We start from the raw sequence: 14,211 nt of genomic DNA, 5'->3' as shown, positions 1-14,211 counted from the left end.
CCTGCCAAGTGTGGCTCAGGCTGTCTGTGCAGCAGCCCCTGGGCGTGTGGGAGCGATCAGTCAGCTGGTGTGCAGAGCATCCTCAGAGACGTTGTTTGTATGTTTCACCACTGCCACCAACACTACGGGCTCACGTGCATGTGGCTGGCCTCCCAGATTCAGGATGAGTGCTTTGACAGGCTTAGGATTTTTTTTTTGTAAACTTAGTATGTCGACAGTGCTCCCACTGTTCAAATTTGGGACAGTGTGAATATCCAAAAAGAAAAATGTAGGTGAAACGGCAGAACTGTTAAAAATTCTTTTTTTCAACCCCAATGTAATAATTTATTCAGGAAAGGGTCCTCCGTGGATGCCAAACCACTGAGTTAAAGGCTGTTGGGAAACAGGATATTCACTTATTCTTGAGGTGGCACCTCACAGATGACTTACTAATTTCACAGGAGAATGGTACCTTTAAAATGGAGAGATCTGGTGGCAGCACCGTAACCAAGCGATCAAATGTAGCATCGCTATTGCTGGGACAAATTGATGTTGTATAATTCCTGATGTGATCTGTTAAGAGGGACAAAACGTCACCTCTGTAGTTTTCTTGCTCAAACTGTTTGATCATGAGGAAACAATCAGGGAATCCAGAATACGGGACATTGTACAGCTGGCCTGGATTCATCCAAAGAGTCCATGTCATGAAAAACAAACAAAGAATGGGACCAAAGAGATGTAACAGACACCATGTGTAGCCTTTTGGATCTGGATCAAAAAAACAGAGGTTATAATGGCATTTTTGGGACCCTTGGGGGAAGTCAAATATGGATTGAATGTTAGAGAATGTTAACTACATTAATGCTGATGTTCTTGCAATTAGGTAGGAAAATGACCTCAGGGGTGGATGCTGAAATATCCAAGGGTGGCATGTCATGCCTGCAACTTAATTAAAAAATGGTCCAGCAAAACCAATATTTATATACCACACACACACACAAACACACACACACACACACGGCAATTGTGTGGCTCCGTGTCAGCTGTTGGTGAATCTGGGGAAGGGTCATCTGGGTTCATTGTTCAGTTCTTTCTTCTTTCCTGTGGATTTGAAACTTTTCCAAATAAAAAGTACATCAAACAAGTTGAAGACAGTCTGTGGCTCTTGTCTGACTTGGAAAGACTCGGACTTCTGTCCCCCGCCCCTCCCGGGGGACCTGCCTAGAGACTCCCAGGCATCTGTTGTCTGTGCCATTTCTCAATAAGGAGCAAGCAGCTGAGTGGCGGTGCTCGGTGGTGGCGGGCTGGGGACAAAGGGCTGCCCGGCTCACGGTCATGGGAGGAGGCGAGGAAACGTCTGCCCGGCACGTGCAACACCAGGAAACTCATAAAATCTTTGCTGGCTGTGATTGTGTTGTTCGCTAAGAGCAGGGGCTGCGAGGTCACTCCTAGGTGTGGAGCTGAGTGCTTGCGTGAGCTTTTTCTCTGAGCCTCTGGGGCTCCGAACAGAACCTGCCTGGGAAGATCTGGTGTGTGTCTAGCACAAAGCCTGGTGCCCGGCCCAGCATGGGAGCTCTGTCCATTTCTGTGTGCTGGGTACTTCTTACAGCACTTTGCATCCTGCATAGCCATGCTTTCTCCGTGTGGGGTGGATTCCTAGAGAAGAAATGAACAGCCTGTGGAGTTCAGTGCTTTTAGGGCCAGGGTCAACTTGTCGAGGATTCAGACCCAGCTCTGCCCTGCTCTGCAGTGCGGTGGGTCCCCAGGTAGCCTCCCCAGTGTGGGGAGCCGAGGGAGCAGGTGAATCAGATTCCTCAGTAATCCATGGCCCCTTCCATTTGCGGGTGATCCTTTTTGGGCCTGGTGGCTGGGGAAAAGGCAGAACTCTGAAAGGTTTGAAAAGCACTGAGGGCAGGGAGAAATTAATCTGATTGAGCACATCTGCCCGTCGGAATAGATTGCTGGCTGCTAGCAAGACCGTGGAAGGGTCTTGGTGCCACTGCTGGCACGATGCAATAGCGATGCTACATTTGATCGCTTGGTTACGGTGCTGACACCAGATCTCTCCATTTTAAAGGTACCAGATGCAAAGGTTTCTGCCAGAGCGGTGACCTTCACCCATGCCACCCTCTGCTCTGGGAAGAAAAGAGCTCTAGCTATTGAGTGCCTGCCAACAGCATTGGCTCAGGTCAGCCCAAGGTTCAGGGAAACCTTGACAATTTTGCAAGAAAAATATTGTTTTCTTTCTTTTTAATTTGCATAAAGAACAAGTGAATTGTTGGAGAAAAAAATAGCCGATACAGATAATCAGAGAGCATCAGAGAACAATTCAGATGGCCTACAATTCAGCTATCCAGAGAGAACCATTCATTCTCTCAACAGATAGGCATTGGGCATCTACTGTGTGCCGGGGACTGTGCTGGCACCTCGGGGCACACCTTCGAATACGTGGGACATGGTTCCCATCCTTCTGGGGCTCACACTTGCTAGTGACCTATTCATGGTCAGGTGCTGGCCACTGATACTCCTATTTCAGGTTAAACAATCTGACTGTGAGAAGTGCGTTGATGGCACCGAGCGGCCTCTGAACTGAGCTCTGGAGGACACATGATAAGGGGGTGAGGGGATGAGCGCGCCCGCTGGAGGAGGGGCCAGATTCCAAGTGTGGCTGGACCCAGTGCTTGGGGAGGGCGAGGGGCCCTGAGGCTGCGGAAGGCAGCAAGGCCTGGTCAGCAGGGTCCCCCCTACCCGGGACTTCGGCGTTCAAGAGCCTCTTCCCCTTGGGGAAGGGGCAGCACTGTCCTCACCTTTTCCTGCCTGAGTTGCCCTGGTACAAGGCAAGGGAGTAAGGTGTGTGCTCTGCCGGCGGGGCCGTGGATGGGGCTTGGGAAGGAGATGAGGCTGGGTTGCTTTGCTGCAAGCCGCTTCGGGACCAGTCAGCATCGTCTCTGCTCCCCCGTGGCAAGCACCAGAGCTTCACGTCACCACCTCTGCCCACCCAGTGGACTGTTGCCTGGCTCCCGGAGAAGAAGGATGCAGGCCTCCCAGAGTCAGTGTTTCATTTCTCGTGATGTCTTTTGAGGCCTTAGTGAGGAATGTCTTGTATCTGCTGCAGGGCTGCCGGCCTGAGGTGGTTACGCCCTTATCTCTCAGCGAGCCTGAGCGTCTGCTGAGAACTGGGTCGGGGGCACTGGCAGTTGAGCCCAGGTGTGTGGATGATTTGTTGGCTGTTGCCTTCATCGGCACAGATGTGTGCTCGGAGCTCAGCTTGGTTGCCCACTGCCTCTTCCGACACCTGCTCCCGCAGCTGTCCTGCACCCAGTGAGGTTAGGCTTGGAGGCCAAGGTGACCAGACCAAGGCCGCCACCATCCGATGTGGGCATCGGGCAGCACGTGGGGACCATGGTCAGGGAAGGTTTCCAGGGGGCAGTGGCTTTGAGGTGAAGGACCAGGTGAGCTTGGCGGAGTGAAGAGGGGATGGGGAAGGGTGCTCTGGGCAGAGGGGCTGTGCAGACGAAGGAAGGCTCGTAGGCAAGGAGGGCACGGTGCCTGCAGAGAACTTCCGTGGCCGAGGCTACAGCCAGGTGTGCGTGGTTCCCCCGAGTGAGGGTGTGGGGGCTGCACGCCCCCTGCCTGCGGAGCCCTCCACAGCAGAGGCTGCCACTAGGGCCCTCCACAACTGACGACTGCCAGGGGGACATTGCTGTGGAAATCCTCGGTTCCCTTGACCCTTGAGTGGGATAACCCCAGGCTTGTGTTTTATTTCTGTGTGTTTGTATCTAGCTTCATGCAGATTTATTTCCTGCAGATTATTTCCAGGACCTTCCAGTATGAGGTCATTGTTCCTTCAGTACTTCCCAGGCTGTGTGACATGTCTGTCTGCGGGGTTTCGCATCTTTTTGCCACTGTGCATTGATATGAATGTATTCCAGTTGTCTGTTCCTGCAAAACAAATCACCCCAAAACTAAGTGATTTAAAACAACAACGATGTGGGTCGCTTGGTGGTTCCTGTGCTGGTATTACCTGGACTCCTTCATACAGTTGCTGGAGGATCCGCTGGCCTGGAAGGTCCAGGGTGGCCTCATTCACGTGTGTGAGAGTAGGTGCTGGCTGGGCTGTTGCCTGGGCATCTTGGTTCTCCTCCTTGTGGCCTCTTCACCTCCAATAGGCTAGACTTGCTTCCTTGCACAGAGGTCTGGGAATGGCACTCCAGGCGGGACAAAGGCAGAAGATGCAAGGCCTCTTAAAGCCTCGCTTTGGAAGTCACGTGGCGCCACTTTTTTTGTTTTCCAGTTTTATTGAGATACAGTTGGCAGACTGCATTAGTTTAAGGCGTACAGGGGTTTGATATATGCATATATTGTGAAATGATCACCACAATAAGTTAACATCCATAACCTCACATAGTTAGACTTTTTTTTCTTGCAATGAGAACTTTTAAGATCTACTCTTTTAGCAACTTTCAAATATGCAACATGGTTAAGTATAGTCAGTATGCCCGACGTTGCATCCCCAGGACCAATTTATCTTATAACTGGACGTTTGTCCCTTCTGACCATCTTCACATCCCTCACCCCCCACCTCTGGCAACCACTAATCTGCTCTCTGTATCTGAGTTTGTTTTTTTAAGATTCCACATGTAAGAGATATCATAACAGTATTTGTCTTTCTCTGACTCTCTCATTATTCACTTAACATAATGCCCTCAAGGTCCATCCATGTTGTCCCAAATGGCAGGATTTCCTTCTTTTATGGCTGAATAATATCCCATTGTATATAAATACTATATTTTCTTATCCATTCGTCTGAAAGGGGACACTTAGGTTGTCTTGGCTGTCGTGAATAATGCTGCAGTGAACATAGGGGTGCAGAAACCTCTTCAAGGTTAAGTGCCGTTTTGGCTTTTGTCCCTTTCCTGTCTTCTCCTACTTACAGATCTTTCCTAGGCTCACATCCCAAGCAAACTGTGTCTGGGGGAATCCAAACTAAGAACCCATTGACAGAGTTTAAACTCAGTATTTGAAGACACTGGGGAGCCACTGAAGGACTTTTCCACGTCTGGAGGGACAGGGCCAGATTTGCAAGGTCACCATGACAATGGCCCCCTGACCAGTCCTGAGGCTGAATTAGTGAGGACCAGATGGGAGGGCCACCTTACTCCCCAGGCCCTTGCTGCTGTTGCTAACTGCTGTTGAGCACCTTCTGTGATCCTCATGCTGGTCTGAACATTTGGTGTGAGGTTTCCCATTGAATCTAACAAAAGCTTTAGGATGTATAAGTTCCATTTTACATGTGAAAGAACTGAGGCACAGAGAGGGTGAGACACCTTTCCATGACCACACAGCACAGCTGGAAGTGATGGCCCGGGGATTCGAGCCCAGGTGTGACAGATCTGGAATGTGTGCCTTTGGGCTTGCTCTCCTCCCTGCCAGCACCGTCCAGGTACTTTAAGGTGGGCTTTTACAGCAAGTGTTGTAAAAGTCCCAGTAACCTCTGCTTCTCCCTCAGGTAAGTTCGAGGATAGGGAAGACCACGTCCCCAAGCTGGAGCAGATAAACAGCACGAGGATCCTGAGCAGCCAGAACTTCTCCCTTACCAAGAAGGAGCTGTTGAGCACGGAGCTGCTGCTGCTGGAGGCCTTCAGCTGGAACCTCTGCCTGCCCACGCCCGCCCACTTCCTCGACTACTACCTCCTGGCCTCCGTCAGCCAGAAGGACCACCACTGCCACAGCTGGCCCACCACCTGCCCCCGCAAGACCAAAGAGTGCCTCAAGGAGTACGCCCACTACTTCCTGGAGGTCACCCTGCAAGGTGGGGCTGATGTCAGGGCCTGTTCGCCCTTCCCCACCCACCCAGGGGGGCCGGGGTCAGGGGCCCTGAGAGGCCTGCCCCAGGGAGTCCTTGCTGATGGGGGCCCATCCACCCAAATCACCAGATCACTCCACTTGGCAGGGATCAGCAGAGAAGGAGCGACGATTCGACCATGTGTGTGTTAGCAGTAACGTGTAGAAGAGAAGCAGCAGCTTGTATGCAGGCAGCTGGTAGCCTGTCTATTTACTCATCACCTGGTAGTTTTTCATACACTAATCTGGAGCACAATGCAAATCCACAAGTAGGTCACTCCGGAAGAGCTATCATCATACAGGTAGGGTGGGAGAGAGGATTATGTTTACATCTGCTTTAGCAGTAAACTTTTACCCTGTTTGGGGACTTTTATTTGAAGTGTCTAAAGATCTAGGTATTAAGTACAACACTAGGTCAGAAATACCGTTGATACAACCACGTGATAACCCACTGCAAACCAAATATCAATAATATCAGTAACAACATCAACAATTGTGATATCAAGCATTAAATGAGCACTTACTATGTACCAGGCACCTTATTTTAGTGCTCTGCATGCATTATCTCATTTGAACCTCACAGCGACTTCACATGAAAATCATTTGTGCTATTCTCATTTTACGAATCAGTTTCCTTAGTTGATACTCAAGACATGAAGTAACTTACCCAAGGCCATTGCTGGAATTTGAACCTGGGGAGTCTGACTCTGACTGTGTCTGTAACCATACCACCCTGGCTAATTCATACTTTAACAGGCAAATGTTGAAATCATTGAAAGTCATAAACAGTTTAAGACAGCAGAATAATGCGCTGATAACCAACCGTTCTTCATGAGAATTGTGGGAATTTCAACAGTTTGCCTTTGCACATAAGTAGTACCAGCTTTGCCATGTTGCCAGATATCGAAGTAGGACGTTAAGGTTTCTCAGATCATCTCCCAGTGTGTACATGTACCAAAACATCACGCTGTACACCGTAAATATGTACAGGTTTTATTTGTCAATTATACATCAGTAAAGCTGGGGGGTGGGGAGGATTCCCCAGTAAACATAAGTCAAGTTCCAATTTTAGTTAAGAATATCAAACACTTACAGGCATTCATTCATTCGTTAGTTCTTTCAACAGATTGTTAGTGAGTGCCTACTGAGGGCCAGGCTTTGTTACTAAGTAGCCTTCAGTCATAACCTCAAAAAGAAGCCTTTGAAACAGTGTGTCGGTCACCCCTAACAGCCAAAGGAAGGAACAGGTGTTTGGCAGTTCTGCTTGTAGCCCATCAGCAAGCCCATTGCAGCCCCTGGAAGCCAGGGATGGTATTTTGAAAACTGCTGCTCTAGGCTGACATAAGAAATCCCAGACTGAGAGAGCCAAGGTGTTTTAAGATTCAAGAATGGAAATTCATGCTGTTTTAATTTTTCATCGTGTGTGTGTGTGTGTGTGTGTGTTTGTGGGAGCAGTGAACAACCTTGGACCTAATCATTTGTCTACCAGTTCCCGGGGAGCACAAGGCAGGACTCCAGGACCAGGCTTTCTGATGCTGACTCTTTCTCCGTGATTCTCTTTCAGATCATATTTTCTACAAATTCCAGCCTTCTGTGGTGGCTGCAGCCTGCGTTGGGGCCTCTAGGATTTGCCTTCAGCTTTCTCCCTACTGGACCAGAGACCTGCAGAGGATCTCAAACTACTCCCTGGAACATCTTAGCACATGCATCGAAATCCTGCTGGTGTAAGTTCCTCTCCTGATCCTTTGTGTTTCGGAAATACTGAAGTTCCACTGGCTCATAATCGCCATTTCAGGCGATTTCCTGGAGGCTTATGGTGGGCTGGTGGCTCACGGAAAGTGGGCCGTGGTGACTCCTGACAGAATTGGGATTTGGGGGGTTGGTCCTTCCTATTTTGAGTAGCTTTGGGTTTGCAATTTTTAGGTCAAGAGTGCAGCAGAAGAAGGGCTCTGTGCACATCTTTCTGAGTGTCTGGGCTCTTTGACCCAGTGAATCAGTCAGTCTTCTGGGTGATTATATTGAGACACTCTCATTATGAGCTGCTTTTCTCAGACATGGCCACAAAGCTGACTCTTAGCCAGCTAAGCCCAGAGTGGCTTCACGTAAGAGGCCACAGCCTCCTTGCAAGGGTCCTTGGGAATCTTGGGGAGGAAGTGTTCAGTGTTTCAGAGAGGATGCTTTTAATGGCGTCATAGAACACCCTGAAACTGATATCGGAAGCAAAAGAGCTCAGTAGTGACTGCAGGGAGGAGGACAGAGAGGACAGAAAGCCCTCGCCTGGCTGCACCTGGTCTCTCTTCCACCCAACGGCTGATGGCATCTCCTGGATGCTGGCCCCACGGACCACGGGGCCAGGCCCCTGAAGAGCCACCTCTCAGCCTCCTGGTGCAGCTGCCTTTGTCCCATTCCTCTGGAATCAGTCCTGCTCCCTAACCCTTATTTTAGAATCTGTGCCTTTTAGAAGGTGCCCAAAGCCGGAGAACACGGTCTAGCCTAAGTGAGGATGGGCGCCCCTGGATACTGAGCCACCAGCCCTGCCTCTTCCCCAAGGCTGTCCCTCTTGGGTAGCTCCCTGCTCAGACCTGCTGCAGCCTCCACCTGTTCCTTTCTTACCGAAGCCTCTAATTGATTTGTTTTCCCAAAAAGATTTACTACGGGAAGCTTTTTTTTTTTTTTTTTTTTTGAGATGGCAAAAAACCTGTTCCATCCCCCTTTTCAGATGGAGACACTTAGGTCCTCCGGGGCAACCTGCTTGAAATCTGCTAGCTTAGCCGGGGATGGAGCTGGCTGGAAGTGCCTTGAAGGCAGAGGTTGTGCTCACCTAAGCACCGGGAGCTGTGCCCTCTCAGGGCAGGCGCTGTGCCCAGCGCGGGGATGCAGTGATGAGCAAAAGCAGATGGGTGCTCCCTCTCGAAGCTCGAGCTCTGCACGAGGGACCAGGTAGTGAGCGGAAGATATCACCTGCGGTGTTGACCGCCAAGGTGGGGCAGTGCAGAGGGGCTGCAGGCACAGCTAGGCTAGTCTTGAGGGGTCAGAAGAGGGTTTTTGTAGGAAGCAGATCCAAGCTGAGATCTGAGGCCTGAGGTTAGTCAGAGAACAGCTGAGGCAGGGCTTCAGGCAGTGAGCCCAGGCTGGGAGAGGCCCAGCAGTCACAGCACATGGGTCTCCTGGCATCCCCCTCAGCAAGGCAGGTGTCTCGTGCTAGAGCCTCTGACCTCCCAAGTCTCACCCAAGTCCTTTCCTTTCAGAGCTTACGACAACATCCTCAAGGATGCCGTCGCGGTCAAGAGCCAGGCCTTGGCGATGGTGCCCGGCACGCCCCCAGCCCCCACCCAGGTGCTGTTCCAGCCACCCGCCTACCCCGGCCTCGGCCAGCCGACAGCGATGGCCCTGGCCCAGTTCCAGACCCCCGTGCAGGACCTGTGCGTGGCCTATCGGGACTCGCTGCAGGCCCACCACTCGGGGACCCTGCTCTCAGGGGGCAGCGGCTCATCCCTCCATGCCCTGTACCCCACCCTCCAGCCCCTGGACGTGTGTCCCGTGCCGCTGCCCACGTCCCTCAGCATGCACATGGCCATTGCAGCTGAGCCCAGACACTGCCTCGCCGCCACCTACGGGAGCAGCTACTTCAGCGGGAGCCATGCATTCCCTGCGGGCTGTTTCGACAGATAGGGCACCTTTAGCCACGCAGGGAGGCCTTGGAGATCTGGGCAGAGGAAGAGGGCGCTGACGAAGGGAGCTCAGCCCAGTGAGGCGCCTGGGAGGCTGTCCCCGCAGAGCCTCAGGACCCTTGAACGGAGAGGGTGCATGCTCTTTTTAAATAAAACCGACCCAGGGCAAAACAGGCAGTGACATACCTCACGCAAGAGCATTGCTCTGGAAAACGTCTTCCACGTGTGGCTGGGATGCAAGGGGACGGCTCGGTGGCCACCCCCTGGAGAGGGGCCCAGCAGGTCGAGAAAGACCTGGGAAGAGGCCAGGAGACTGGGGACTGGATGCAGACCAGCAGTTCACGAGCACGTCCAGGTTTTAGCATCAAAGACTCCTTTATTCTTTGCCGATGGCAGCTACACCACTGAAAAGGGGGCAGCCTGATCTGTCTCCAGACCCCCGGTAGATGCTATCTGGGGTGCTTTTCTTCCCCTGGCTCCATCCACAGGGGCCTGTGTGTGTGTTCATGCCCGAGCGTCTGCCTTCCGAGGCACAGTGGGCAGCTGTCTTGTTGCTTTGTTGTGGAACCTAAAACCCTCTTCAGCCTTCTAGATATTTCACATGCTGCTGCTTCCCGAAGTGACCTAGCTTTCTGTTCAGTAAGATGTCTTGTTTACATGCTGTATCAGGGATCTTGTGATACTTGAAAAGTCCTTCGGAGAAAAATGATGGTGATCGCCACACTGCCTGTCCCACGCGAGGGCTGTAGGTTTTTAACCCGGCTTGGGGCAGACCTGTGGTAAACCACAGAGCTCCCTTTGCAAAAGCGTATGGTTGGGGAGAACCACTTTCCAGACATCTTGGTTCTGGAAGATTCCACATCTTGGATGCTCTGTTCACCTGTAGAACTTCGATAACCACCCAGAGGAGAAAGGTTGTTGAAAAGTAGACAAAGATTTAAACCCAGCACCGCTCACCTCCTTCCACCGCATGCATCTCCTGCTTGAGGTTAAACCCAGCCTCAGCCTCAAGTTTGGCTCAGAGCAGAGGCTCATAATGTGGGATGTATGCCTGATGCCAACTGGCTTTGGGGATTTGGGGGCGTGCAGGGTCTGTTACACGACTGACAGCCAGTGACAGGATGGATCAAAAGCCAGTATTTGGGTCTCTGCAGTGAGAGGGCTCTCAGGAAGACTCTTGGAAGCATGTGCAATATGTTTTTATTCTGACTCACGGCTTGTGCTCAGCGTGTTTTATTTTTTTGGTTGGTTTAGGGTCAGAGGTCACATTATTCACCCCCTAGGACTGGGAGGTGCAGAGAACCACGAAAGCGGTTTTGGGTTTGTTTTTTTTTTGAGACGAACCCATCTTAGTTCTCTTGACTTGGTTGCCAGTCTAGGAGACTGGCAGGGGGACTGCCAGGAGTCGAATCTGAAGGCGGTTTTCAGAGCAGATGGGAGCCTCAGCATGGAAGCTGAGTAAAGAAGCGCCTGGACGCGGGCGGCGCGGGGCCGCTTTGTCACACTAGCATAGATAGGAAAGTGCACATTCATTTGTTGTTTTCTCTTTTTCTTTTGCCAACCTCCTTCTATTTATGTGCAACTGGTTTGGATTCCAAGTGACTGTGTTTGTCTTGTCTGGGGCTGGGCGCTTGGGAGGGTCCATCCGTCCGTGTCGTCACCCCCCCAGTAGAACCTCACAGCCAGCCCAGCCCCTAAAAAAAGCGGTCCCGCAATAAACACATCACCTGCTCGTGGCCTCTCTCTGGGTTCTCTTCCTGGCCTTCTCTCAGCCAGCCCTTCCTCCCTCTCCCACGTCAGCCTCTGGGGATGGGCACCCACACTGGTGCCAAGAGGTTGTGGGCTTGGTCACAGCAAGACAGGCTCCTGCCCTCTGAGCTGGAGCTGGGCCTCCCTGGGACATGGGCTGGGCAGCGGGAGTGAGTGAGGCTTGACATCCCAGCTCTGAATCGGGTGGGGTTCTCCAGAAAAACAGAACCCATTATGGAGGTAGCGAGAGTGATTTAGTTTAAGGAAATAGGCTAAACATCACAAATGCCTGGATTAGGGTCAGGGTTACGGTTCCACTTCCTCATACCCTCTGGGTTCAAAGTCCATCTCTCCAAAGCCATCTATTCTGTCATCTGAATGCTCCTCTCTCTTAATCCCTTATATCAGTGATTCTCAGCAGGGCTCATTTGTGCCCTCCAGGGGACTTTTGGCAATGTCTGGACATATTTTTGGTCGTCACAATTGGGAGAGGGACGTGGTTGGCATTCAGTGGGTAGAAGCCAGGGATGTTGCTCAACATCCTACAATGCACAGGACAGCCCTCACACTAAAGAATGGACTGGCCCCAAACGACCGCCGTGCCGTGGTTGAAAAACCTCAGCCCACAAGGTCACCTTCCAAAGAGGTCTCTGTCATCCCCCAGGTCTCTTTCCTTACCCCTTTTGTTTTCATCATAGCTGTTAAATCATCTGGAATGATCTTGTTAGTTTGTTTACTGGGTTTGATGGCTGTGCCCTAAACCACCTGCAGCCAGTAGAATATATACATGCCTGGTGATCGGGGCACTAATCACCCAGCTGACGTTTATTAAGCGTTTGCTGTTTATACAGCACTCTGCTAAGGAATTTGCTCATATTATTTCCTATAATCATCCTAGTAACCCTACAAGGCAGCTGTACCTTACAGATCAGAAAACAGGGCCACAGAGAAGTTCTTTGCCTAAAGACAGTGTGGTGAAGGAAGGAGGCACAGTTCAAACCCAGGCAGCCTGGAGCTGCCCCGCTGCCCTGAGATGCCTCAGTCGAGTTTTGAATAAGTGCAAGGCTCCAGCTGGCCATCCTGCTCACCTGGTGAAGAAGACATGACAGAATAATGGATATGGGTTCGCAAAAGAGTGGCCAGGCATTCGTGCTGCTGATTGACGGGGTCGAGGGGGTTCTCAGAGTGTGCTCAGCAGCAGACAAGAGTACAGAAACATAGCTTTTGCACAGCTGCCACAGGCTAACGTGATTTACGGCTCCATCTGCCTGCCCCCAACAGGCTCTGATGTGGGAGGGGTTCCCCCAGCCCCATCTGTGAAGGTGAAGATCTGGGACCAGGCTTGGGGCTTCCCCAGAGCATCCCCTGGGAGGGACCCCACCTCTGGGCTGCCTCTGGTCATCCCTGGCACCAAGTTCCTGGGAAAGAATCTTACCAACCTCATTAACCTCATTCTCTGTTCCTCAGGGAAGCCATTTGTGACGAATTTCAGCAGAAAGGCCATAGCGTTTGGCAGGCGTCTCAAATCCAAAGGCCCACCAGGACCAGGCAGGTAACATAGTGAGTGAATCAGCTGGATGACTGAGACAGCGTGAGGTGATGGGGACTGATGAAGCCAGTGTGTCCTCCGTAGGGGGTGTGGCTTCTGTTCAGCTCTGGCTAATTACAGCCTTTCAGGGATGTAAGCCTTATGTTGCCACAACTTCAGATTTTCAGAGAAACCGGACATCTGCACTTGCTAGGAAATCTAATTTTTCGTGATTTAAAAAAAATTTTTTTTTAAATTGCAATGCAATAGAAAACCAATAAAACACCCTGCAGGTTAAGGTGGTTCTTAGGCTGGAAGCTTACAGCTTCTAGCGTACGGACAAGAACGTTAGTCCGAGAGGTGGAAGGTGCGAGTCTGTCTGCTCTTAGCTAGATGACCTTGAGAAAAGCCTCTTCTCCACTCTGAACTTGTCTTCTCGTTTGTAAGGTGAGAAGGCTGTCGGCCTGGGCTGCACTTCAGGTTTATGATAAGAAAGAATGGAATATGGGGCATCATTATTCAGCAGTGAGTTCTGTGACAAATATTGTAGATGAGTGGGCCTCTCCCGTTTGAGGAGGGGCCCAGATGAGCCCCAGAGCTTCACCGCCCCCCATCCCAGCTCTAGCTTTAAAGGAGAAGGAACTCAAGTGGTCAGCCATCTGCTGGCCCAGCTCAGACCAATGTTTCAGGCCCTGCCCTTACCAGAGCCACAGCAGGCAGTATGTACTGGAGTCAGACCTTCTGCTACTCCCTAGCTGTGTGGACGAGGGCCGGTCAGTCCCCTGTTCTAGATCTCAGTTTTTTCATCTGCAAAATGGGAGGGTTGGGACTGGAATTGTCTCCAAGGTCACAGCTGGCTGGGGAGCACTTCAGAACAGTGACATCTCCCTGGTCTTCGTACCCAATGTGTCCTGTTCCGCAGGTCTGCAGTGGGGCCTGGGCTATCCTTTTAATAGGACCCCCCAGGAGATGCAAATGCACAGCCAGGTTTGGCCACATCTCTCTGCTCTAGAAGCTCTAACCTAGTGTGTTCCCAGTCACGCCCGTAGAACCTCCAAGAAGGGCCCTGTTTAGTGAGCACTTAACTGTGTTCCACGCCCTGTACTTAACACTCTCCTCATGGTCTCTTATTCCCCCTGCTCTTCTTTTGTCCTCACGACGACATCATTATCACCATTTTCCAGAAGACGATACTGAGGTTCAGAGAGGCCCAAGGTCTCACCACGGGCAAGCGGTGTTGACTCAGTTTTGCACTTAGATATGCCAGACTGAGGAGCCTGGTGGCCTCCGCATTGCCCCCCCAGAGGAAACACACACCCACACCATGGCCCAATCACTTGGGATTTCACTGCTCACCCCGCTGCCCCACCCCCAGCGTACAAACACCTCTTGGTATCCTTGGGGGCCACAGGTGTGTGGTGCAACGCCACCTAGTGGTAG

The 14,211-nt window shown here is 51.5% G+C and overlaps 1 protein-coding gene across 1 annotated transcript in view; it reads left to right on the top strand.

The window, feature by feature from the left end:
* CCNJL (cyclin J like) overlaps positions 1–9,529 on the top strand; it is a 55,886-nt gene extending 46,357 nt beyond the window's left edge. Inside the window, exons 4-6 of the mRNA XM_068534576.1 lie at positions 5,489–5,791; positions 7,388–7,547; positions 9,072–9,529. Of these exons, the coding sequence (XP_068390677.1) occupies positions 5,489–5,791; positions 7,388–7,547; positions 9,072–9,495 (887 nt within the window). The 3' untranslated portion in view covers positions 9,496–9,529. The remainder of the gene's footprint in view (positions 1–5,488; positions 5,792–7,387; positions 7,548–9,071) is intronic.
* Positions 9,530–14,211: the final 4,682 nt, after the last annotated feature.

The sequence above is a fragment of the Eschrichtius robustus genome, chromosome 2 (genome assembly GCF_028021215.1).
Source record: "Eschrichtius robustus isolate mEscRob2 chromosome 2, mEscRob2.pri, whole genome shotgun sequence".
In the NCBI taxonomy this organism is placed as follows: Eukaryota; Metazoa; Chordata; class Mammalia; order Artiodactyla; family Eschrichtiidae; genus Eschrichtius; species Eschrichtius robustus.
Note: the sequence above shows the minus strand (reverse complement) of the source record. Positions and strands in the feature narration are given on the sequence as shown.